Genomic DNA, 24729 nt, shown 5'->3' with positions numbered 1-24729 from the left:
GACTGGACACCTGCATGAATGAATGAGTGGTTAACCAGTTAGCTGACTGGGTGCTGGCTAAATAAGCAACTGATCTATAGTGACCCTGGACCAGACTACAACCCTTCCAGCTGACTAGGGTGAACTCTTAAGTGACCCCAAGGAGGGAACCAGATTGTTCTATGCCTCACGCACCGTCATAGTTCAGGTGGACACTGAACTCACAGACATGTGAATTGTATCTTTTTGAAGTCCAGAAGCCAATTTCCGATGAGAGTCTCAGTACATAAGAGGAGGGTGGTACATGACAGCACCCCCCCCCCAGTACCACCACTAGATCCCTTATAAAGGATCAAACGGCTGCAACGCATGTCCATAATGACACAGCAGGCCATTGACTTCCTGAAGACAATCCACCTGATGCATCTGAGGCTGCAAATTTGTCTCAGTGCAAGGATTCCAGAAGGCATCATTCCAGACCTGGGCTAGACACCGGAAAACTGGGTGTTTCCAGGCTCAGGAGCAGCTCTAGGTTGGCTCCCACAGCAGGCTGACTGCTCAGTCTGCAGAAAACGGATGAGGGAGACCATATTCTGACTGGGCTCCACGTCCAGACTCAGGACATCTGGAGTGGGACTGAGAGACACCAGCTTCTTCTTTCTTTGTTGAACCTTCACTTGTTTTAACGCGGGTGCTTCTTGACGCACACTTCTAATACAGAACCACAGAGACCTGGTTCATCCGTCTTTCATACCACCCGCTGTGGGAGGGCCCAAAGCCAAAAACCTTGAAATGGGTTGGATGGGGAAAAGAGAAAAAATAATGAAATAACCCTGGAGTTTTGAACCTATGGTTTGGGAGGAAAGATGGCGAGTTGCGTTTAAACTCATTTGAAACATCTGTCAGTGAAGCATTCGTGAAACTCTTTATTCATTAATCAAACCTGTTTATCTAAATCAGAAAAGGAAACCTGACAACTCAAAATGTATGTTCAATAAATGTTTTCTGAATGATTGGCGTCACCGGTGCCTTTCTGTGAAGCCAGGTATCAGATGAGAAGGGGTGAAGGACTGAGTAGATGTCGAGAGGCAGAGGCCTCCGGTATAGATCAGCCTCTCAGAAAGTTTGATAATGAGGGAATAAATGGGGATGGAGAGCTTTAAGGGAGAGCAGGGTTAAGGTAAAAGTTCTTTTTTGTTGGTTTGCTTTGTTTTAAAATAAAGGAATGTTCAAGCAGGAAAGATATTTCTGTCCATATATTCAAGTATATAAAAGAAAAAAATTACTTTTCTATAACTAAATTAACTTACTGGCCCATGTACCTTTTCCACCTAATATTAGTAAGTTTTCTTCTTATGATACAGTGTGTATATGCGTGAGCATGTCGGGTGGGGGAGTACCCTCTATATGTGTGATCACTCCATGATTCCCCCCAATGCTCCAGCTGACCCTGCACTCATGCACACGCCTCACATGTTTCGGGCTGACCAGGAAAGGATTCCGACTACAGTCACCACGTGGGAATTCTGTTTCCTCAATCAGTGCATTACCACTGTGTCAAGGAGCCACCCCTAGGAAGCTTTATTTTACTCGGTGCAGGGTAAACTTCATCACTACAGGTTCTTCTCAGGTAATCCAGAGTTTTCCCTCCCTGCTTTTTCTTGGACTCATGTCCAAGCGTGGAGGAAGGTGTTGGGTAGCACCAGGGGGGTTAAGAGGTGCCAGGTGTACCTCTTCTGTCTGCACCTCAGAGCTTATCAGTCCTCCTCTATCCTGGATGACCTCGTTTTCAGTCCAGGAATGTGGCATCCACTGCTCTGTCCCCTCATCCACACCCAAAGCCACTCCAGCTCTGACTTTTTCTCCCTGACTTTTCCCTTGCTCTTGAAGGGAAATTTTTGGTGCCATTTTGGGAAAATTGTGAAGTCCCAAGGCCTTTTCTATCTAACAAGTCACATAACCATTTCTTTTTTGTCTTCCCTTTTCATGTGGTGAAGGGGAACTCTGCATGGTAGGCCAGCAAGCAAGACATTATGATATGAGACAAAGATCCCCCCTATTTCCCCAACTTAAAGAGAAGTTCTCTCATCTCTCCCTAGTTCCTGACAATGGGACTTTTCTCTGACAGGGGCTATGACATGTTTTCAGCTACATGTAACTAAATAATGGTGGCTTAGATAATGTGATCATATTATTTCATAGAACGGGGAATGCAATGCATAGTTTAACATTTCCACAATCTTAATGAGGACTCAGACCATCCCCAACTTCCCACCCTGCCATGCTCTGTTTCTCAGCAGCATCCACCTTCAATGAGGTGCTGCAGCACAAACCCTCTCAGCATTACCCAGCAACATTACAAAAGAGGGGAGAGGTGCATCCTTACCTAATTTTTTATCTGGAAAAAAATCTTTGTAAAACCCTTGAAGGCCTTCTCCATCATTCTAGCTTCAATGAAGGCCCAGAAGACAAATATCTGTTATTTTCAGTGTCCATGGCACCAGGCGGATTCTGCCAGCAAGGAAAAAGGGGGTTGGAAATGACTATTGGGCACACTATCAATACTGCCATGGTCTTTCTACAACCCCAATAGAATCTCATCTCACTGGGTGACTCCTGCTCTCTCCGTGGCTAAGGAAATCTATCTCCAAGAGCTGATGCTGACTCTTCAAACATCCTACACTCTTGTGAATCTGTGTATCTTGTACTTGGACATTAGTGTTTGAAACCCAAAGAGCCAAAATTTTGGCCTTTGGGTTGTCTACTCCGCCTAAGACCATAGATGCCAAAGTCTACTTAGAAACAGGGAGACCCTAAATGAAACCATGTAACATGAAATAATGAGAAATACATACATCACTATCAAGCTAGGATACACTGAAGTAGAAGAAAGAGTCCTTGGAAAGGAAAGATCTAAAATATAAAGAAAGGCAAGTCTTGGTAGATAAAGAAGGATTTGCATCACCAGAAGAGGTAGAGAGGTTCATCTTGAAGAGAAAGAGCCATCCATTTTCAGTCTCAGAAACACATCAAGGAAAGGAGAGTGATGATCCAAAAGGACTTTCCAGTTGGAAAATGAAGGTTGAAGGAGCTCAGGGACACCATTGACCTCACTGCTCTCTGTATTGCAGGATGTAAACTTAGTTGCAAAGAAGGAAGGGAGCAGAAGTGAGCCCAAGGACTTCGGAGAGTGGAAAAGGGTTTGAACAGTCTCTGTAGAAAGATGAGAGGGAACAAAAGGGATGAATAAAAGAGCAGGCCTTTCAGCTGTTAGTGAGGGCCCTATTGGAATTAGATCCCAGAGCATGCAAAACAAGGCAGCCATTTGGAAGCTTTCTCCAACATCGCTGGGGAAAGAAAGGTAATAGGAACAGATGGAACTTAAATTCCAGGTCACTGCATCCCCAGTGCCAGCCATTGGCCAAGGGAATTGGGGAAGGTTGGAGGTATACCACCATGGGAATGAAGAGGGACTAGAGGATGCCGAGGGGTCCATGGCCTAAAGGCCTTGAGCATGACAAGTCAGAGGACAGGTTCAGATGGTCTGAGAGAACGGTGGCTCTTGGGGCTAAATGTATTTAAAGGGGATTAGGACAGAGGAAGGCACCAAGCAATCACTTTAAAAATAGTTTAGCTAAGGTAATTTATGATTATTGCAGCGCTCTTCTGATTTCTTATTTGCCGTAATAGTGATTCCGATGTGACCATTCACAGTGCTTGAGTTCATTTCCAGGATAAGGTGGGTCAAATGCCTATTATACACCGTGCACAGAAGTTACCGTAGACCCTCTCTAGCCTTGGCCTTCGACCACATACTGCTGACCTCATCAACACTCAGCTGTAAGCGAGAAATGAGAGCAAGGACGGGTGAGGGGCTGCAGGCTCAGGCCGAGTGCATCTGCGTCACCCAGGGGTGCCTTGTTCTTTGTTATGGTAGGTGAAGATAGAATTATTTTAACTATGATTTGTGCATGTCATCTGTGAGCTACAGAGCATTTTATCTGACACCGCAAGAGAGGAGTTCGGGGTTGTTTGTTTTCATAGAACCTACCTTTGGTTTTTGTTCAGTGTCTGTACCCTGCAATGGCATCTGTGTGTGTGCCCTAAGCCTCCAAACTCCAATACTTCAGGACACTCAAATATGACGAGTTACGATAATAAATCACAGTCTTTAAAAATAGCTGTTAGGTAATAAATAGCATCAGGTTTAACCCCTTGCAAGTCACGTGGGAATGGACAGAAGTAAGACAGGGCTAAGTAGGAAAGGAAAGTGGAGGGCAGCGCCTATGTCCTGGCCCTGCAGTTCAGTGGTTTAAGCACCAGCAGTCACCAGAGACTCAATCACACACCAGAAAGCCACTGGTTATGGTGGCCTACCTCCCACTGCAAGCTGCCCCTCAGCTGTCCTGTTGTGTATAGGTCAAGTATGTATTTAAGGGATATATAGGAATTTAAAAGCAGTAAGTGGGGAATAACTTAAAAGTGAAAGTCTGGAGACCAAACATGTCAAAATGACAACTCTGTTATTCAACTGCGTTGCCCCTTTTCCCTTAACAATGACTAAGTGCAGCATATTTATTTAAAATCTTTTTTTACATTTATTTATTTGTTCCATGAGTAAGAAAGAAAGAAAGGCAGAGAGCCAGCATCCCTATCAGGGTTTCGATACCTTGATCCACCTCCAGCCTTAGTCAGCCCCAGATCAGACACACATGTTCCCAGCATATTCAGAGAGTTCTCCAGGCACGAACCTAGAACTACCCCTTGTGGGTCAGCTTTGCATTTGACCACTGCACCATTATCTGGCTCTTTGTTTTCCCCATTTTTTAGCACTTGTTAGCAGTCATTCAAAAAACAGTCCAAAATATGTATGATTGCCTCATTTCAGGAGTACAGTTACAGAAATAATATGAAAAATGACAAGCAAGACACACTTACACTGGGGTAAAATACAAGGGCCAAGGAATGTGTGCTAATAGTTCCCTACTTTTGCCAAACGTGAACCTTGGTCAGCTTTCAAGTGTGGGCCTAAGACCACCTGGGCTAGAATCACCTGAAGAACTTAAAAATGCTAGAAATGCTGGGGCCAGCAGGTGGCGTAACGGTTGCATTGCTGGACTCCCATGTAGTCCATCGTGTTTGAGCCCCAAACCTAGTGGCTTAAAACTCATGCCCGGTGCATGTCCATGCCTGCCCAAAATCCTGAGAGGAGAATGGAGGAGAAGGGACTGTGGCATGGCCAATTCCAGGGGTGATTTCTCACTTTCCGTCTGTCTCTCTCTGTCTCTCTGGCAAGTGCACATGCCCTATCACAAAAATCTCTTTTAAAAAATGCTATAAATGCAGATTCTGGGGCCAGCCAGTGACAAGGTAGTTAAGGCAGCTGGATCCCACATGGCCAACTGTGCAGTTCAAGTCCTAGACCTGAAGGCTTGAAAAACACACTGGGTGTACGTATGTGTGTGCCCAAAATCCTGAAAGGATGGCCCCAGATAGAATTGTTCAAAGCTGTGTTTTGTTTAAGGAGTAACTCTTGGACAAGAAGGCTTTTTTATGGCTGTCAGGAAATAAAACATTCTCTTTACCTCTGAATATTTAATATTTATTTTCTATTAGACACAAGAAAATAGAGCTGGATAGCTCTAATGGGAAGTGTAAACGAATTTTCAAACATTGATTTGCAGTATTAATGTATTTGTAAGATAAAATAAAACTTTATTATTTTAGTAACTAATTTCCTATATCATTATTTAGTTCTATTTTCTAAACCTTTATATATTTTGACCTTTTGACTTTATGTTCCAACTCTCTCTGGACCATTCCGTTTCTCTCTGTTCTGTTACTGGAAAGAACAACACATATTTCCCTCCCACAGTGCAGCACTTCCAATTTAATCCTTAACTCATTACCAAAATTTGCCCCCAATCAAGGCAATGACCTTGGGAAACTCTAATAGGTAATCTTCCATCTTTACCATGCTATAGATAATGCTACTCCTCATTGCTCCCTCTTTGAAATTCCATTTGCTTGGCTTCAAGGGACTTCATTTTCCCAAACTTCCTCCTACATTTCAGATAATTATCAATAATTCTCCTCCACGGCTGCTCTTCTACTCCAGACTCCCTGTCCATTGCTGCTGTGCATTGCACCATCCTAAACACCGCCTGGGTATTCCTATTCTCTCTCCTTGTCTCAACAACCAATACTTTGCAACACTTAGGCAATCTCCCCTGAGATTCAGACTTATGTGCATGGTGGTTTAGCGTGTAGGCTCTGGAGGCATGGTCAGTAGCAAACTGAACTACAATGCTGGAAGCCAATGGTCAGCTTGAGGTTCAGATCCCCAGATCAGTTTGGAAATATGCAAGGCGCTTGAATGCATGCCCAAGATTGTGACAAACTGGAGGGGTGGGGAGAGAGGACTGGCATGATGAGACACTATTAAGGATGCTTTTCTTTCTCTCTCTCTTTTTTTACTATCTTTATCTCATACACATGCACTCTCTATAAGGAATACAATAAAAAGAAATACAGACTCTGAGAACCAGACCATATGGCTTCCAATCATTTCTTCACCACTCACCAACTCTGTGAACTTGGGCAAGTTATATACCATCTTCATGCCAAACTTAGAGTTTAACCTGGGATTGCAAAAACTCAAAAGACTATAGAGGTGGAGTATAGTATTACTGGTCAGAGAAGCAGTAAAATCCTCTTAAAAGAAAACATCCCAAATTAGGCCCACAAGATCCAGTTCAAGAAATTTTGAGCTCCAAATAAGAATCACCAAGTGTGGGAACTAACAGAAGGCGTAATGGTTACATTGTTGGACTCCCACATAGTCTATCCTGGTTCGAGTCCCAGACCCAGTGACTTAAAACTCACGCCTGGCATGTATGCATGCGTGCCCAAGCTCCTGAGAGGAGAATGGAGGAGAAGGGATTGAGGCATAGCCTTCCTCCCGGGAGGTTGATTTCTCATTCTCTGTCTCTCTCTCTTTGTCTCTCCAGCAAGTGCACATGCCCTATAGCAAAAACCTCTCTTTAAAAAATAAATAAATAAAAATGGAGCCAGCTGGTGCTATGGTGGTTAAGGTGCTGGAATCCCACATGACTGACAGCGGTTCAAGTCCTGGACTTGGTGGCTTTTTTCACTTTTTCTCTCTCTCTCTCTCCCCTCTCTCTCTCTTTGTTCCTCTCTGGTCAAATTAGAATCAATAAATAAAGTTAAATAAAATAATTCTTTAAAAAAATAAAGTAAAATGAATAAATAAACAAGAAAAAATAATCACTAAGTTCAACAAGGATACAAACCACTGGTAAAAGGCAGCATACCCAGCAAATGATAGACTGACTTGTTATATTTCAGATATTGAAGTTATCTTATGCAGAATGTAAAATAATTGTGCTCGAAATAGTTAATGAACTAGGGCCAGTCCGTGGTCTGGTGGCTAAGGCAGGTGGATAATCCCCATGTGGTTGACCCTGGTTAAAGTTCCAGACCTGGTAGCTTGAGAAACACACCAGGTACATATGCATGCATGCCCAAGATCCCAACAGGATGGAGAAGTGAAGGCATGACATTGTCCCATTGAGGGGAGGGCTTTCTCACCCCCTGCCCTTCCATTCTCTCTTCAGAGACAAAATTTTATAAAAAGCAGAAGACATAAAAGACAAAATGATTAAACTGAAAAACTGATCAAAGGACAAGAGAATATTAAAAATATCTAGGCAGGTATAAAATTCTCAGAAGTGGAAAAGTAAAAAGCAAAAAGTAGAAACTAAAACTAAGTGAATGGAACCATGACCCAGCCTTGACTCGGCTAGCTCCTCTTGGTGCCACAAGTTCCAGACCTAAAGAGACTTTCCTGGAAGCCCACATTGGCCTTGGGCCTTTTATCATTTCCCGTAGTCACCTAGGCTGTGCAAATGCTAGAGATAACACTCCTCAATAAATCCACCAAAGAACAAGAAAATGGTGACTTTACAGCCCTAAGGAGTCAGTCTACATTTTTTTTTTTGAGTGGTTTTCACTATAGGGAACGTGCACTCGCCAGAAAGAGACAGAGACAGAGACAGAAAATGAGAAATCACCCCCCACGGGGGGATGACCACGCTGCAATCCTTTCTCCTCCATTCTCCTCTTGGGATCTTGGGCATGCATGCACACATGCACGGCATGAGTTTTAAGCCACCAGGTCTGGGACACGAACCGCAGTTGACTACATGGGAGTCCAGCAACATAGCCATTATGCTAACTGCTGGTCCCTACATTCTTTGTTTTCCTCTCTGAAGCAATTAAATTCCCATGACAGAGATCCAGAAACATTACAAAGAGATGTAGTCTTAATTCCATTTTTTTAGGTTTTTGCCATAGAGCGGGTATACTCACTGGAGAGAAAACAGAGAAAGGGAAAGTGAGAAATCACCCTCTTGGAGGATGGCCACTTCACAATCCCATCTCCATTCTCTTTTTGGGACTTTGGGCACGTGTGCACACATACCCAGTGTAATTTTCAAGCTACTGGGACTGTCACTTGAACCATGGTTGACCATATGGGAGTCTAGCTCTTTCACCACCATGCCATCTGCTGGCCCAAAGAGGTATTTCTGACAGGGTCTCATCAGGCCATGATCCTTCTGCCCCAGCCTCCCAGCTAGCAAGGATCACAAGCACATGCTGCCATGCCTGTGTTGTTCAGGTTGATCCAGGATCCAAACCTGGGCCTTCCATGTGGCTTGCACCACTGTGGTTTGCCCCTAGTCCCAATTCTATATAGCTTTGTAAATGATTTATATTTGTAAATGAGAAATTATTCAGAAAGAAGAGTAATAGAGGTTTTATTTTGTTGTTTGTGATAGTAAACGTGCATAAGAGAGAGAGAAAGAAAGATTGAAAGAGCACTCTCAACAAGGTCTTACCACCCTGCCACCTTTCCCCACCCTCCAGCAACTCGGGATATTGGGCACCCATGATGCATTCTGTATGCTTCCAGGACAAACCAGTCACCATATGGCTTCCCACATTCCAGGGCACTTGCATTACTGCTGTGTCACAGTAGCTGGACTAATAGTTATTTACGATTACAGTATGTATATGGGTGATCCTGTTGGCCATTCAGTTTTGTTAGTGTCCACAGTAACTAAAGAAAATAATGTCTTTTGATTTCTTGGTTCATCTTTAATAAAAAATAGGACAATTTTCTGGACATATGGTCTCTTTAAAAAAGGACAGAGTGGGACCAGCAAATGGCATTAATTCTTATATCCCTGGACTCCCATTTAGTGGACTGTGGTTCAAGTCCTGGGTCCAGCAGCTCTTAAAACTCACACTGGGCTCATGGTTATGTGGCTTAAATCTGAGAGGAGAATAAAGGAGAAGGGATTGAGGCGTGGCTATCCCCCTGGTGTGGGGGTAATTTCTCACTTTCTGTCTCTCTGGCGAGTGCACGTGCACTATAGCAAAAATCTCTCTTTAAAAAATGGTACAGAGTATTTCCTTTATAAATGAAGCTTACATCTACTTAGCCAAGTATAATAAAACAGTAAATAAAGTTAGCAAGAAAGGAACTATACCAATTAAGCTTCAAGAAACTAAGAGATAAATCAACCATTTAAACATTTAACAAAGGAAGAAGCTAACAATTTGTGAGACTTTAATAAAATTCACTTCATTTTCAAACCATATACACCATAAGAAATTCAGGTTTTACAAATCTTGTGTGCTTTGCTGTCGCTAAAAGTAGGCAACTGAAGCGAACATAACCTGCTTAAGTGCTATGAAGATAAGGCATTTAAAATCAGCCTGTAGATAATGTAATCATAGAAAGGTCTTATCTTTTTTCATTTATCTTAAATAAAACTTTTTAAAACCTCATTAAAATGCTTAACAGAAGACTGGTATACATAAAAATATTTTCTTCATAGCATAATCTGTAACTAGCCTCATTATCAGGCTTTGTAGATTGCAACCAAAAGCAAATTAATGGCATAATTTGATTCCATAGTACTTAGTATTTCGGAAAGATTAGTCTCCTTAAAAAAATAAGTTGTTTTATTTTTTTTTTTTAAAAAAAAAAAAAAGAAAGAAAACACATTTTTAGAACTCTACCATCTACTTTTAAGCCATTAGGTTAATTTGACACTAAATTTTAATCAAATAGCACTTGGGTGACCTAAATGAGTTCATATACTCCCAAAGAATTCTAAGTGGAATCTTAGTAACCTAGGAAGCATTTAGGGTACAAATTTAGTGATGAAGGGTCATTTAACTTCTGGGTAAATAGGAAGCTATAGCCTAATTTTTTTCTGTGATAGAAACTGAAGAGGATTCAACCCTAGAAAGGGAGAGATCCAGGGACCAGCAGATGACATAATGGTTATTTTGCTGGATTTCCACATAGTCGACCTCGTTTTGATTCTCAGACCTGATGGCTTAAAACTCACTCTCGGGTACAAGCAGTTGGCATAATGTCTATGTCACTGGACTCCCATGTAGCCAACTACGATTTGAGTCCCAGACCTGGTGGCTTAAAACTCACACCAGGTGCTTGTGCGTGTGTGCCCAAGATCCCGAGAGGAGAATGGAGGAGAAGGGATTGCAGCATGGCCACCCCCCCTGGGGGGTGATTTCTCGCTCTCTCTCTCTCTCTGTCTTGCTGGCAAGTGCACATGCCCTTTAACAAAAACCTCTAAAAAAAAAAACCACCTCACTCCAGGTGCATGTGCATGAGTGTGTGCCCAAGATTCTGAGAGGAGAATGGAGAAGGGATTATGGTGTGGCCATCCTCCCGGGCGGTGATTTCTTATGTTCTGTCTCTCTGTGTCTGTCTCTCCAGCGAGCACACATGATATAGAAAAATCTCTCTTAACAAAAAAAAAGAAAGAAAAGAAAGGAGAGATCCACATTGCTCCAACTTTGCCCAAGTGTTCTCCCTAATCCATGGCACTGGCAGGAAGGAGGCAAGTAAAATGTCATACTCTAACTTACCTGCAGAGTGGTTAGAAATCAAGATGGGAAATCTCTGAAAGGAGCACTCCCAGAGAAGAAACACCAAATTCTGAGTATACAGTCCCTGATTTTTAGCTGCAAGTGGAGAAAGAACTCCAGTGAGTTTAGGGTAAATACGTAGCTAGAGATCTGAAAGTACGGAGCAGATATTTCAGTATCTATCCATTTAGGTCTCCTGAGATCAAAGTTCAAGTCCTGCAAGAATAGTGATAGGACACACACTTCACATTTCCCATCAAACTTCAAAAAGCCACACCACTTACCAAGATGAAGGGATCTGCCCCAACAATATGGACAAAACCTAAGTAGCTCCTCCCTGCAAAGCCTATGATCAAGCCCAGGAAGTACAAGATGTTCAGTCAGTTACTTAACCACCACCTAGAACAAAACACATCTTTCAACATTTTTTCAAGGGGAAAAAAATAGAATCTTGAGTCTCTAACATGTATTATCATAGAATGAAAAATTGCTAGACAGGGAAAGAAACAGGAAAATGTGATCCACAGTCAAAAAAAAAAAACAGTCAATAGAAACAGATAGAACAATGACTCTACTACTGGAACTAGCAGACTTCAAGAAAACTACTGGGCTGCTCAGCTGCCATGACATATTTCTGCATTAAAAAAACACGACATGAGTTTTCCGACAACCTAATGAATAGGGGCCAGGCGGTGGCACAGTGCTGACACAACTGGACCCACATGGGAGAGATGCTGGGTTTGCATTCTAGGACCCTTGAATATACTGAGCAGGTGTGCCCGTGTATCTGTGATCTGGACTGTGACTAGCCGTGGACTGCAGTATGAAAGCCCCAGGGGGGTTCTGTCTGTCTCATGGAATGAATAATAAAATTTACCAAAAGAAAAACCTAGATAAATGTAAACTCTACAATATCTATAGTAAGAATATACAGTATCTATAGAAAAATAGTTATAAAGGGTGAAGAAATGGAATATTTCAGTGGAGATACAAACACAAAGAATAACTAAGGGGAGGGCTAGTAAGTAGTGCGGTGGTTAAGACACTGAACTCCCACATGGCCATCCACAGTTTAAGTCCAGGATGTGGCTTGAAAATCATGCTGGGCACATGTGCATGCATGCCCCAAATCCTGAGAGCTGAGAGGCACATGTGCCCTATGCAAAAAAAAAAAAAAAAAAAAAAATTACCAAGGGTAACTCTTAAAACTGAAAATACTACATCTAAAATGATAAAAGTCATTAGATACATGCCTGCAGGCCGAACCTGTAGCCCAGTGGTTAAGCCCTGTGCATTGGGAGCCAGACCCCACAGAGCAAACACACTCATGAGCCAGGCTGACTGAGAATGGGAGTGGGTCACAGTGTGAGGGCCCTGGGGCAGGTGCCTCTCTCTCTCAAGAAAGATATAAATAAACCTAACCAAAAACAAAAAGGGAAAAGAAAACAAATTTTTCATCAGAAACAATGAAGGCTGGAGACAATGGAACAATCTTTTTAAAGTGTTGAAAGGGAGAGAAAAGATGTCTACCTAGGATTATAAATCTAGCAAAAATGTCATTTAAAAATGTAAGTGAAATAAAGACATTTTCAGACCAACAAAACCTGATAGAATTGATCTCCAACCGAGCTTTAAGACATTAACGTTAAAAGTTTTTCGGGCTGAAGGAAAATAATTTCAGATAAAAGCACAGATTTGCATGAAAGAATGAAGAGTAATGGATATGGTTTACATGTGAATAAATGTAAAAATATTTTCATATTTTCTCCTGTTTAAAGCAAAGAGACAGACATATAGCGGAGTTTATAATACAGACTAAAGTGTATGACAACACTATCACAAAGAATGGCAGGGAGTATAAATGGACAAGGTAAGGATAATGCATCCCTAATTTATGACAGGTGGATTTCATTAAACCACACATGTACACCGTAACTGCTGAACAGACCCAAGCAGTCTCTTCCTAGAGACAATGCTCCTTACCACTGTGCAATGCTCTTATTTGTGAAACGACCTAATCAAATGTCTCTACTTGATTAGGTCATGAGTGGCAGAGTTGACAATAATACAGCATCACGTTGCTCTAGTCAGTTCTACTGCTAATAACAGAACAAGACCTGAGTCGAGGTACTTTAAGAGAATAGAGGTTTATTCAGCTCACGGTTTAGAGGTCCAAGGTCCAGGGGCCACATCTGCTTAGTCTTCTGGATGCATCCCAACGTGGAAAGGGCAGGAGGGCATGCTTCGGGGCCATGTCTCTCCCGTCTGGTTTCATTACCTCTTCTTATAAACCCACCAGGGGAAAATCATGGGGGCCTCACCCTATTAACTTTAATGCTCATCTCCCAAAGGCCCCACCTTTCCACATCACAGTCAGACTAAGTTTCCACCTTCTCAATCCTGTCACATAGAACCGAATCTCAGTACATGAATTTGTGTGTGTGATGGGAGAGATTAAAGCTACAGCACATTTCCAAACTTGACTGGACTGAGAAATCCATGGATTCTGAAAGACGGTCTTGATCACTTTGTCTGATGAAAGCTGCCAGAGATGGGTCCTTCCACATAATCTGCTGTACGCTGTGGCGTGTGACACTGCTACACTGGCTACAATTGACTCTACCAGAGATCTATGCCCTAGTTAAGGGCAGCTAGCCTTTTGGCTAGACATAATGGAAGCCAGTAGTCAGAATGGCCCAGCTGAACAACTTCTGCTCACTCAGGAGGCTCTATTTAAGGTTGTAACTAATAGATCAGATCCTCTTTCAGGGATAGTAGGGAACAGCAGAAATGGCAGAGGGGGAGTGGGCAGAGAAGATGCCGAGGGGCGAATAAGAGGCGTCATATCAACTATACAGCAATGAAAATCCACCTCGAAAGTGAGGACACGACCCAGTCATCCAGGCTGCTGGTGTTCACTACATGATAAAGGTATTTTCCTTGCTCTCCAAGAAGCTATGCCTCTGTTGAGTTACTGCGCTTTATTCACCTTTATATTCTTACAAGAAGTTTCTGGCATTTAAGATGATGCAAGTGTGCTTTTGTTCCAGGCAATCTAAAAAGACTTGTCCACTATCTTTTATAAAAACACAGACCTACGACATGTCACAAATAATTCACACATGAAAAGGGATTATACAACCTGAAGTCTAGGCTTTCACATTTACTTTAATACAAGGAATAAGAAAATGTACAATGAAAATTACTACATAGTTGTTGAGAAGATAAAGGAAAATGTGAATAGCTAAGCACCCACAGAGTTCTCTGCCACTTAAAAAGCAAGCATTCTTCCAACTGTTCTTTAATTCAAGAGTTGCAGGTAGTCAGGAAGGCTTTGGTAACTGCTTATTTTCCTAGGCTCTTTTACATCAAAATGAAGGTAATTTTAAGCCCATAAAGCTCATCCTCAATGACACCTCAATTAAATACATTTTGTATCTCCATGTACATGTGAGTCTTTTGGACACTGCCAAAATTGGTATTGGGAAGAAGATATAAATTACACCTAATTCAACTTCACAAGGGAAACTGGGGTCTCTCTAAGTTGTCGATTGAGTCAAGAGACCTTGGTCCCATGTCAATTTGAGGATCTGTGTAAACACGTAAGTTTTCGGTTATTATGACTTAAGAAAATGACCTCAAAAGTCACTGTATTAGGCACTAACAAACAACTGTGGCTTCCTGGGCACCCAAGTATTATACTTCTAAAAAGCTTACATTTTTGGTTTTAACTATTAGGTCGTTGGGAAAGTCAGGGTGTGTTTCTCTAGGCAAACATGCATTATCACTTTCCCGATGACTCAATGAAGTATAGCATTCAAACTTTGGTGTGTTCAAAGCATTATACTATTCTGAACAGTTTTGCTCAACCCAGTAAAATTGTTCTGCATCATTTAGATAAAAGTTTGTTTGCCAGGGGACACATGCACTTCCCAGGGACACAGAGACAAAAGAGACAGACAGAGAGAGAAAGGACCGCCTATGGAGCATGGCCATGCCACAATGCTTTCTCCATTTCCCTCTCCTTTCACAATTGGGGCACACCCACATCTGCACCTGGTAGTTTTCAAACTGCTGGTCTGGGATTTTACATGGTCAGCCATGTGAGATCCACTCCAAAGGCTGGTCCTAGATAAAATTTTAAATGTATTTATTTCTTATATACTGTCCTGGAAATCCTGTGTGTAAGACAAAGCCTTTGCCCAAAAGCTGGTACAGAAATCTTTCCCTGGGCTGGCAGTGATACAACCGTGTCCATCTTAGGGAATAAGCCTTCAAGAGGATCTCAAGCAATTGGGAAACTCACTCTCCTTCAAGATATCCAATCACAGCACTAAGAGACTAGGGTTATAAACCCCAGTGGGATGTTAGGTGTGCTTCCAACAATGTAGACCTGTAACGGTACTGCAAAAGAAAACAAATTCAGCACACTGATTCCTCTACGGAGAACTGCACACACCCAGGGCGGTTTTCTTCTGAAGAAATTAAATGTTTTCCAAGCCAAAAAAAAAAAAAAGTTCCCCTGAGCTATATTTTACAATCACTCGTTTTGTTGTTCATTTTTTCAGACAGTCCAAGAAAACTCAGTATGCAACATTAAAAACTTGGTATTTAACACTAAAATTCCGATTCTTTTTTTTTTTTTTTTGAGTTTTTTGCTATAGGGTGCATGTACTCACCAGAAAGAGAGAGACAGAGAGGCAGAAAGCAAGAAATCACCCCCCTGGGGGTATGTCCATGCCGCAATCCTTTCTCCTCCATTCTCCTCTTGGGATCTTGGGCATGCACGCACATGCACCCGGTGTGAGTTTAAGCTACTGGATCAGGGACTCTAACAGCGGGCGACTACATGGGAGTCCAGCGACATAGCCATTATGCCAACTGCTAGTCCCAGCTGTGTTTTAATACCATACTATTTTCAGAAATCCCAATATATGAAAGTATTATGCAAGGTGAAGAATCAAAAGTTATAGGGACCAGCATTTGGCGTAATGGCTATGTTGCTGGACTCGCATGTAGTTGACCAGAATTCGAGTCCCAGACCCGGTGGCTTAAACTCACACCGAGTGCGTGTGCGTGCGTGTCCAAGATCCCGAGAGGAGAATGGAGAAGGGATTGCAGCATGGCCATCCCCCTCCGGGGGGGGGTGATTTCTCGCTTTCTGCCTCTTTGTCTCTTTCTGGCAAGTGAACACGCCCTATAGCAAAACCCTCTCCAAAAAAAAATACAGCTTATGTTTATATACACTGCCACAACCCTCTTTCCCCCACAAAACACTAATTTAGTAAATACTTAATATTGAAAGCAAGTTTTTATTACCCGGTGCAGTTATGTTATCATCATCAAGTTGGCAATAAACAGCTAATAGGTAATTAGTACTTGGACATCATAATTTAATCCTGAAAAATCCACTGACAAACATGTTCTACTTGAACACTGCTGAAAAAGCTTTTATTGGGAACCAGCAGTTGGTGTAATGGCTATGTCGCTGGACTCCCACGTAGTCGACTGCGGTTCGCGTCCCGGACCTGGTGGCTTAAAACTCACGCCGGGCGCGTGTGCATGTGTGCCCAAGATCCCGAGAAGAGAATGGAGAAGGGATTGCGGCGTGACCATCCCCCCAGGGGGCGATTTCTCACTTTCTGTCTCTCTGTCTATCTGGCAAGTGCACACGCCCTATAGTGAAAACCTCTCCAAAAAGAAAAAAAAAAAAGCTTTTATTTCATATTTAAAGCAAATGAAATGATTCAGACCCTATATTGAAAATATATTGAAGAAAAACTCGTAACTTAGGGCCTACACTCTACCATATAACTTGTATCTGCTTACTACAATTTATTTGTTTTTAATCAATGTATAAGATTCAAGCTACATTCAGTTGATAAAGACTGATAGGGGTGTAGTCACTCACAAATACTGTGAACATGAATGCAAATTAGCAGTCTTTTCAGAACTCAATTTTGCTATAATCAACAAAATTTTATAGTTTGACCAAGGAAATGATTGCAGATTTATTTAACAGAAATACCAGCACAAGTGAACCAAGATTTAGAAACAAAGGTCAATGCAACATTGTTGAAATAGTGACAAAAGAAATGAACCTGCGCAGAAGAGTGCCAGCAGGCCTCAGACTGTATCTTCAGAAAGGACTGCTTATAAGGCTTGCCCTTGACCAGCACCTGAGAACTTGGCTGATTAAGTTCTCAACAATGATGCAAAGCTTCCCCTAAAAACCCCACCTTGAGTATATGAAGCTACCATAGAACTGATGTACTGTGTAAGACAGAGCCACCCTGAATTGGGACTCAAATGGTTTTAAAGTACACTTGCCCGGCCCAGCCTGGTGGCACAGTCAGCAACCTGAACTGCAGTACTCGAAGTCACAGGGCCAGCTCCAGGCCCAGATCCCCACAGGATTGAACCATTGCAGAGTCTGTGCATACACCAGGATCCCGATGAGTCAGAGGCCACGGAGAGGAAATCCGTGTGAGAAGCCGTCTAGGGTGCTTCTCTTCTCTCTCTCATGCGTACACATGTATGCTCTGTATCAACAATTAAAATAAACTTTTAAGAATTAAAAATATCCATATTGTTTAAGCCATTTTGAAGTGTGGTGTAATTGCCTACAGCGAATAGAATCCGTCTAGATTTCCATTTCTCTTAGATTATACAAGGTCTTCAGAAAAAGTTTATGGAAAATGTGTATTATGAAAAAGTTATGCAGGGGCTGGCAAGTGGCGTGGTGCTTAAGGATGCTGGACTCCTACATGGCTGACTGCGGTTTCAAGTCCCGAACCTGGTGGCTTGCTTTCTCCCTTTCCCTCTTTTTTGCTCTTCCTCTCTCTCTCTTGTTCTGTCCCTCTCTGATCAAATTAAAATAAATAAATAGAATAAAACTAATTCTTTAAAAAAAGCTACGCATGGATTTCAAAATTTCCCACCCAAATAAGCACGTACTTTTTGAAGTCTTTTCATTTACAAGCAAGCAAATGACATAGAGGTTAAGGCACAGGATTCCACATGGGTGGTTGTGCAGTTTGATTCCTGGACTCAGCAGCTTAAAAATCAAGGTGTGTGTATATGAATGTCCCAAATCACAAGATTGGAGGAAAAGGGACTGTGGCATGGACATTTCCTACCAGGAGGTGATTTCTCATTTTCCACCTCTCTCTCTGGCAAGGACGTGTGCTCTATAGCAAAAACTAATCGGGGGGAAAAAAAAAAAAAAGGAACTGAAATTAGTATAGGCCTGAACCCTATGTTTACATCCCAGATGTGTCACTGAATTAACTTTGGGAGTGTAAGCAAGGTACTTACCATCCTGAGGTAGTTTCTTCAGTGTAAAAGTGAGATGATACAATGTATTTTATATGAGTATAGTTGTAGAAAAATAGAAAGAAACTAACTGTATTAGCAAATAATATTTATAAAGCTTTAATGACCAGACAAGTTTTGGCAAATAACCTGGTGAATGAGTTGCCAGTGATAAATGTACACCTCAGACTAACCCCATTCTAGGATGTTTAAATCCCAGAAGCCCTGCCTAATGTCCATATATGAAAACAGCACCCTTTATTACCACAAATACCTGAAGGCAGTCAAGGAAAACAGTCACTTCAGCAGCTAATGTGATAGCATGAATTCTAATACATTAAAGTTTTATTGAATCAGCATTACATTTTGATTTTTAAAATGATATATATTCAGAGAGATTATCCATTTTCACTATAGGACATCTTAGATTTGGACAAATCTCCAACTCTGATTTTAATTTCTCAGTAATATTAGTTCATCAGTGAAGTTGTGACATATTTTTCTATGCAAAAATGCATCACGACCTTCCTGACAACCCAATACAATGCTAGAAATCAACATGAAGGATAATCAACTTATTGTATTGGGTAGATTAAGCAAACCACAAGGCATGAATATGGTTTGCTGCTGAGAGCAATTCAAACAATATAGTCACAGTAATTTCCATTTAAATGTCTAGAATGAGAAATTAACAGAGAAGTTGTCATGAAACCACAGAATGTTTTTTTGTTCATAAGAACCATTCTATACCAGAGACACATTGTAAAATTTACATTACTACTTATAAAGGCTGTATTAGAAATGACTAGTATTTGAGTATTGTACTTAAATTTATTGACTGGTCTCATATTTATATATAGATGCATTTATACATATGTCTACATACACAAACATACATATGTATATATACAAACATGAAACAAAAGGCAGCTTTAAAATAAGCTCTAAATAAATACTTAATTCGGAGAATTTAAGCAGAAGTGGAAAATGAGTTTTAAGCTTCCTAAATGATTGATCACATAAGTCACTGGCCATGTAAGCTTCACATATTAAAAAAATAAAGCAAATATTGTATATTGTATATTAAATACTTCATTTAATATACTAAATAGTAAATAAACATCATATAAATATATATATATATATAAACAAATCTATTTCCAAATTATAGATACAAAATAGCCTTTTACAGTAGTAAACATTAATGTTTCAAAAAAAAATTTAAATACAATAGTACTGGGTCATCACAAAAGACATGCCACATTTTTGCATAGAAAAAACAGAAAAATACATCACGAAATTTCTGACAAGCTCAATACTGCCAGAACTATAAAGACAATATATTGCAGAAAGTTATAAGAAATAGTAATAAGCTGCAAATAATTACTAAGGATTACCTCTTTTACATTTCAAATATATTTTACCTCCATTTATGTAGATTTCATGAAAGAATATGCTGGAATCAAATTTCAGAGTAATCCTTTTTTCTTGGGCCACCCATTGGCATGATGGTTAAAGAGACTAGATCACACATGGCTGACTATGAGGTTCAAGTTCCAGAAACAGAAGCTTGAAAACACATCAGGCATATGTGTGTGCATGCCAGCCCACAATCTCAAGAGGAGAACGAAAGAAAGGGGACTGCTGCATGGCCATACCCCCTGGAAGAATGCTTTTTCATTTTTCCTCTGTGGTGAGGATATAGGCCTCTAGCTAGCAAATTAAAAAACAAAAGAAAACAAAACAAAACCCAAAAACTTCTTTTAAAATTGCTATGTGTGCTCACCATAGAGACAAACAGAAATAGAGAAAGTGCTCTCCGACAGGACATCCTCTTCTCACCATCCTGTCCAAATTCTGGGCATGTGTACACACACACCCAGTGCTCTCAGGATACCAGATCCAAGATTCAAACTGGCAGCCCATGTGTGATCCACTCCTTAACCTGTCACTAGGCTACAAGGCTGGCCTTGAGAGTAAATTCTTGATCTAAATTTTTGTGCATTTATTCCAGAACTGTGTGAAAGTATTCCATTTCAAAGAAATAACCTGTAGTTACACAGAATTAGTTTAATACTGGCAGTCTTCCTGTTCAATACATAAAATAAACTGTCTTCCATCATTTCAAATTTTAACACTTTACAGTAGGCTCGTCGTTCAGCGTTTTCTTTTCCTCTTGGATGCAGGGAAATCTGAAGACATAAAGTTAAGAAGTTTGTACGGTCTAAAAATAAATAACTGACATAAATGATAATATGTAACTGATAATATGTATTTGAACTATATAGCTGTTTAACTGGCATAACACAACAAGAAATCCCTTACAGCAAAGATCCAAAAAGAAATCTTACACCGGAAAATAAACAATTTTCTTCTTTAAAATGATACTGCAATTTAGACCTTAGAAATTCTAGCAAGATAGTAATATATTAATTTTATTGGGATAGGAATCTATTGAGATGTAGATATTATACTGAATCTACTGAAATGTATCTCAGAGATAGTGGGTCTTAATTATTTTAAATCTTATTCCTAACTAACGTTAATCAGAAATTGTTTCACATGGGTATGGCCTCCCTGTAATTATGATGGACCCAGTGTGCCAGATGCGAAGGGTATCTAGGCCACTGCTAAGAAAGATAAACTAAGATTTCGACTTAATTTCAATGAAATTTGAAAATGTAACCCAAAATCCTTTGCCATACATCTTTCTGGCGACAGCAGATGCTACAACCAACATTCGAACCTGTCCATCTAGAAACAGCTGTGAACCTAAAGATCATTAAAAGCAAAGAAAATAATAAAAGACAGAAAAACATGAAAATTATGAAAGATGAGACAAAAAAAGAAATATTCTCCAGCACTGTAAAAGCAAAAGTAGAGGGCTGGGAAAGGAGAATTTAAAAAATTAGAAAAAGAAAATGAATTCTAGAAGGAAGATAAAGACAGAGGGGATGCTGTCCACAGAAAAGCAGGACAGCCTCTGGGAGAAACTTTCTAAAAAGACGGAACTGATGGGATACTTCATGGGAAGCCATAGCCATTCGATTGTTGTGTTATCTTTACTCTTAATGGAATGGCTAACACTGAAATTCTTCTCTGAGCCAAGGATAAAAGAATCTCAAGAACGCCAGCCAACATCAGGCTTGTCCCTGATACCCCCAAGCGTGCCCTTCACCTCCCTTGCCTGACAAAGTTCATCTGTACCTTTTTCACTAAAACTTTCATTCTCCTCTTCCTCCTCGGTGATTACAGGCATACTCAGACTTACAGGTTTATCTTCTTTATGTACCTTCTTCGTGTTACCTGGAAATATTTAGAAATATTGAGAAAAAAAGATTTGTATAAAAAGAATATTAATCTTCAAGAAAATTTTTAATACAAAGAATGTCATTACTATAATATGCAACTTAGATGTAAAAAACTAAAAGCTGAAATTGCAATCATAAACAGATACATGCACTCTAGGATACATACCCTTTTAAGTATTAATATAACCTATATATGTATCTTTGTTTTGAAAATACGCTCTAATTTTTCCACTAAAGAAAATGGAGAGAAGGGGAAGAAACAAACTAGCCAAGCACAGATATATTATTCAATGTTTATCACATACAACGGAGGAGGTTATATCTGTAGCCATCAGGGAAAAATAATGTGTTACTTGGATTTTATCAAATTAATTTATGACTAGACTACTGTACCTGTAAAGTTTAGCAGCCACATTTGTGAGTGCAGACACACTCCTTTGTCAGCATATAGGTGCTACCAGATGAACTTCTCTGGTCATAATTTCCTTTTTTTACATTGCTGTGTGTGCTCAGCAGAGACAAAGAGAGAAAAAGTACTCTGCAATGGGGTCTCATCATACCAAAATCCCTCTCCTCTCTTTTGCCATTCTGTTGAAAATTCGGGCACATGTGGACACATACCCAGTGCTCTTTCAAGTCACCAGGTCTGAGATTCAAATTGGTAGATCATATGAGACTCCCTTAACCATTAGGCTACGAAGCTGGTCTTCAGAGTAAATTTTTGATCTAAAAGTTTATACCTTTATTCCGGAACTCTGTCAAAAAATTGCCATTTCAAAGAAATAACCTACAGTTTAATATAAGCTATTTTCACTGCAAAGACACTGGAAGGGACCAACAGATGGCATAATGATTATGTCGCTAAGACTCCCACATGGATGACTGCAGTTCAAGTCCTGAACCTGGCAGCGTCAAACTGACGCTGCTGTGTATGGGTACATGCCTAAAAAATCCCAGGAGAAGAAGGGATTGTAGCATGGCCATCCCCGCTGTGGGGTGACTTCTCATTTTCTGTCTCTCTGTCTCTGTCTGTTTCTTTAGCAAGCACATGCATTCTATAGGAAAAATCTCTCTTAAAAAAACAAATGAACAGGGACCAGCAAATGGCGTAATGGCTATGTCACTGGACTCCCATGTAGTCAACCGCAGTTCTAGTCCTGGACCTGGTGGCTTAAACTCACGCTGGGCACGTGTGTGTGCGTGCATGCCCAAGATCATAAGAGGAGAATGGAGGAGAAGGGATTGTGGCATGGCCATCTCCCCTGGGGAGTGATTTCTTGCTTTCTGTCTCTCTGTCTTTCTGGCGATTATACGTGCCCTATAGCAAAAATCTCTCCAAAAAAAACCCAAACAAACAAGCAAACAAGAAAACACTAGAGATTTTTTACATTAAACTTCTGTTGCCCAAAAAAATATCCTAATCAAATTTATCAAATACCATTGTCACATCAGCTGCCATTCAGCACGTAACTCCCATGCACAGTCACTCTGCGTTTCTCATGGTGCATTTTCCTTTTCCACAACACTCTTACAGTTTGATAAGCCGTGAATTAATCTTTTTTTTATAGCCTGCCTCTTCCCACTAGAATGTAAGGACAAGGGTAAACTGTGGTTTGTTCACATGATGTATCTTCAGTCTCACGGCTTAGACAAGTGCCTGGCATATAGGAGAGCCTCAATAAATATTTATTAAATGATTAAATGTAGATTCAACTATTTTATAACACTATTTCTTAAAACAACTATGTTAATAAGTACCTGTCAACTCCAGAGGCAAAAAATTAAACAAAAATGATTATGCTTTCTGCTCTGAAAGTATGTATTCTGGAACCTTATGAATGAACAGTACTCTAAGACAGAGTTGAATGAACTGGAGCAATATGCTTCCATTTTGAACGTAATTCAAACTTAACAAATACCAGTTTCCTGTTAAGTCATTAGAGTAGGATTTTACCTTTACTTGCAACTCCTAAATAACAAGTAAAATGATTTTTTATGTGATCTTTAAGATAACAGATAACCGTTTAGGAAACCTCTTTCCATAACTAATCATACATCTATAGCCTTTCAATGTGTACATTTTTTTCAGTGCTCCACAAAATGATAATTAGTTGAACTACCCAAAACTACTATTATGTCTTCACAATCTTTTAGCCACGTCCACCTATATCAATATTAATGATTTTAAAAACCCATATTTATGAACAATCTATTCAACAATGTCAAGGGGAGGATTTCTAAGTTAAGAATTTGACAGTTGTGTCAAATTCCGATTACATGATGATTAACTAATTTAGAGATCTATTCTAAATTAAATGAATCAAGAGTCCTGAAAAGATCTTAAAAACAATGTTTTACCCACCCAGAATGCAGCCTGGAGCCAAAAAGTGAACAAGCGAAACTTTCAGTCCTTTATTTTAAAGTCCACATAACAAAGTTCATGAACTTTGGTCACAGGTCTTCTGTGGCCTTTATCCAGAAACGAATCAGTTATAAAACTGAAATGAATGGCTACCTCATTTCCTAGCCTATCACAGTTTAGAAATAGAAAAAGGAAAAAACCAAATTGCTCCAAACCTGCACGCTGAGTACAGAAAGGCACCCATTGCAGTAAATCTGACAGAAACTGTACTTTTTAAAAAGTGGCTTGCCTTCTCACTTTCCCTCTCTCTGTCACTCAATAGTCAAATTAAAAAATAATTAATTAATAATAAATAAAATTAAATAAATAATTCTTAAAAGGTAAAACAAATGCTAGATGGACACTGTAAACAACAAGAAACAGGGACCAGCAGTTGGCATAATGGCTATGTCACTGGACACCCATGTAGTAGACTGTGGTTCAAGTCCCAGACCTGGTGGCTTAAACTCACGCCAGGCGTGTGTCCATGTATGCCCGAGACCCCAAGAGGAGAATGGAGGAGAAGGGACTGTGGCGTGGCCATGCCCCGGGGTGGGGGGGGTGATTTCTTGCTTTCTGTCTCTGTCTTTCTGGCAAGTGCTCGTGCCCTATAGCAAAACCTCTCCAAAAGAAACCAAGAAACATAAATAAGAATGTAATATATTTAAGAAAGATATGGACCAGAACAACTAAACTTTTAAAAGTAAATTTTGATATTTAAATCTTTAACCTCAA

General features: G+C 40.4%; 1 protein-coding gene across 1 annotated transcript in view; it reads right to left on the bottom strand.

Annotated features, from left to right (window-relative positions):
* Positions 1-18354: 18354 nt before the first annotated feature.
* SNAPC1 (small nuclear RNA activating complex polypeptide 1) overlaps positions 18355-24729 on the bottom strand; it is a 28700-nt gene continuing 22325 nt past the window's right edge. Inside the window, 2 exon segments of the mRNA XM_006161772.3 lie at positions 18355-20474; positions 21490-21588. Coding sequence (XP_006161834.1) covers positions 20440-20474; positions 21490-21588 — 134 coding nt within the window. The 3' untranslated portion in view covers positions 18355-20439.

This window comes from Tupaia chinensis, unplaced genomic scaffold (assembly GCF_000334495.1).
Source record: "Tupaia chinensis unplaced genomic scaffold, TupChi_1.0 Scaffold138921_1, whole genome shotgun sequence".
Taxonomy (NCBI): domain Eukaryota; kingdom Metazoa; phylum Chordata; class Mammalia; order Scandentia; family Tupaiidae; genus Tupaia; species Tupaia belangeri.
The sequence above is the reverse complement of the archived record's forward strand: the minus strand, read 5'-3'. Positions and strand labels throughout refer to the sequence as shown.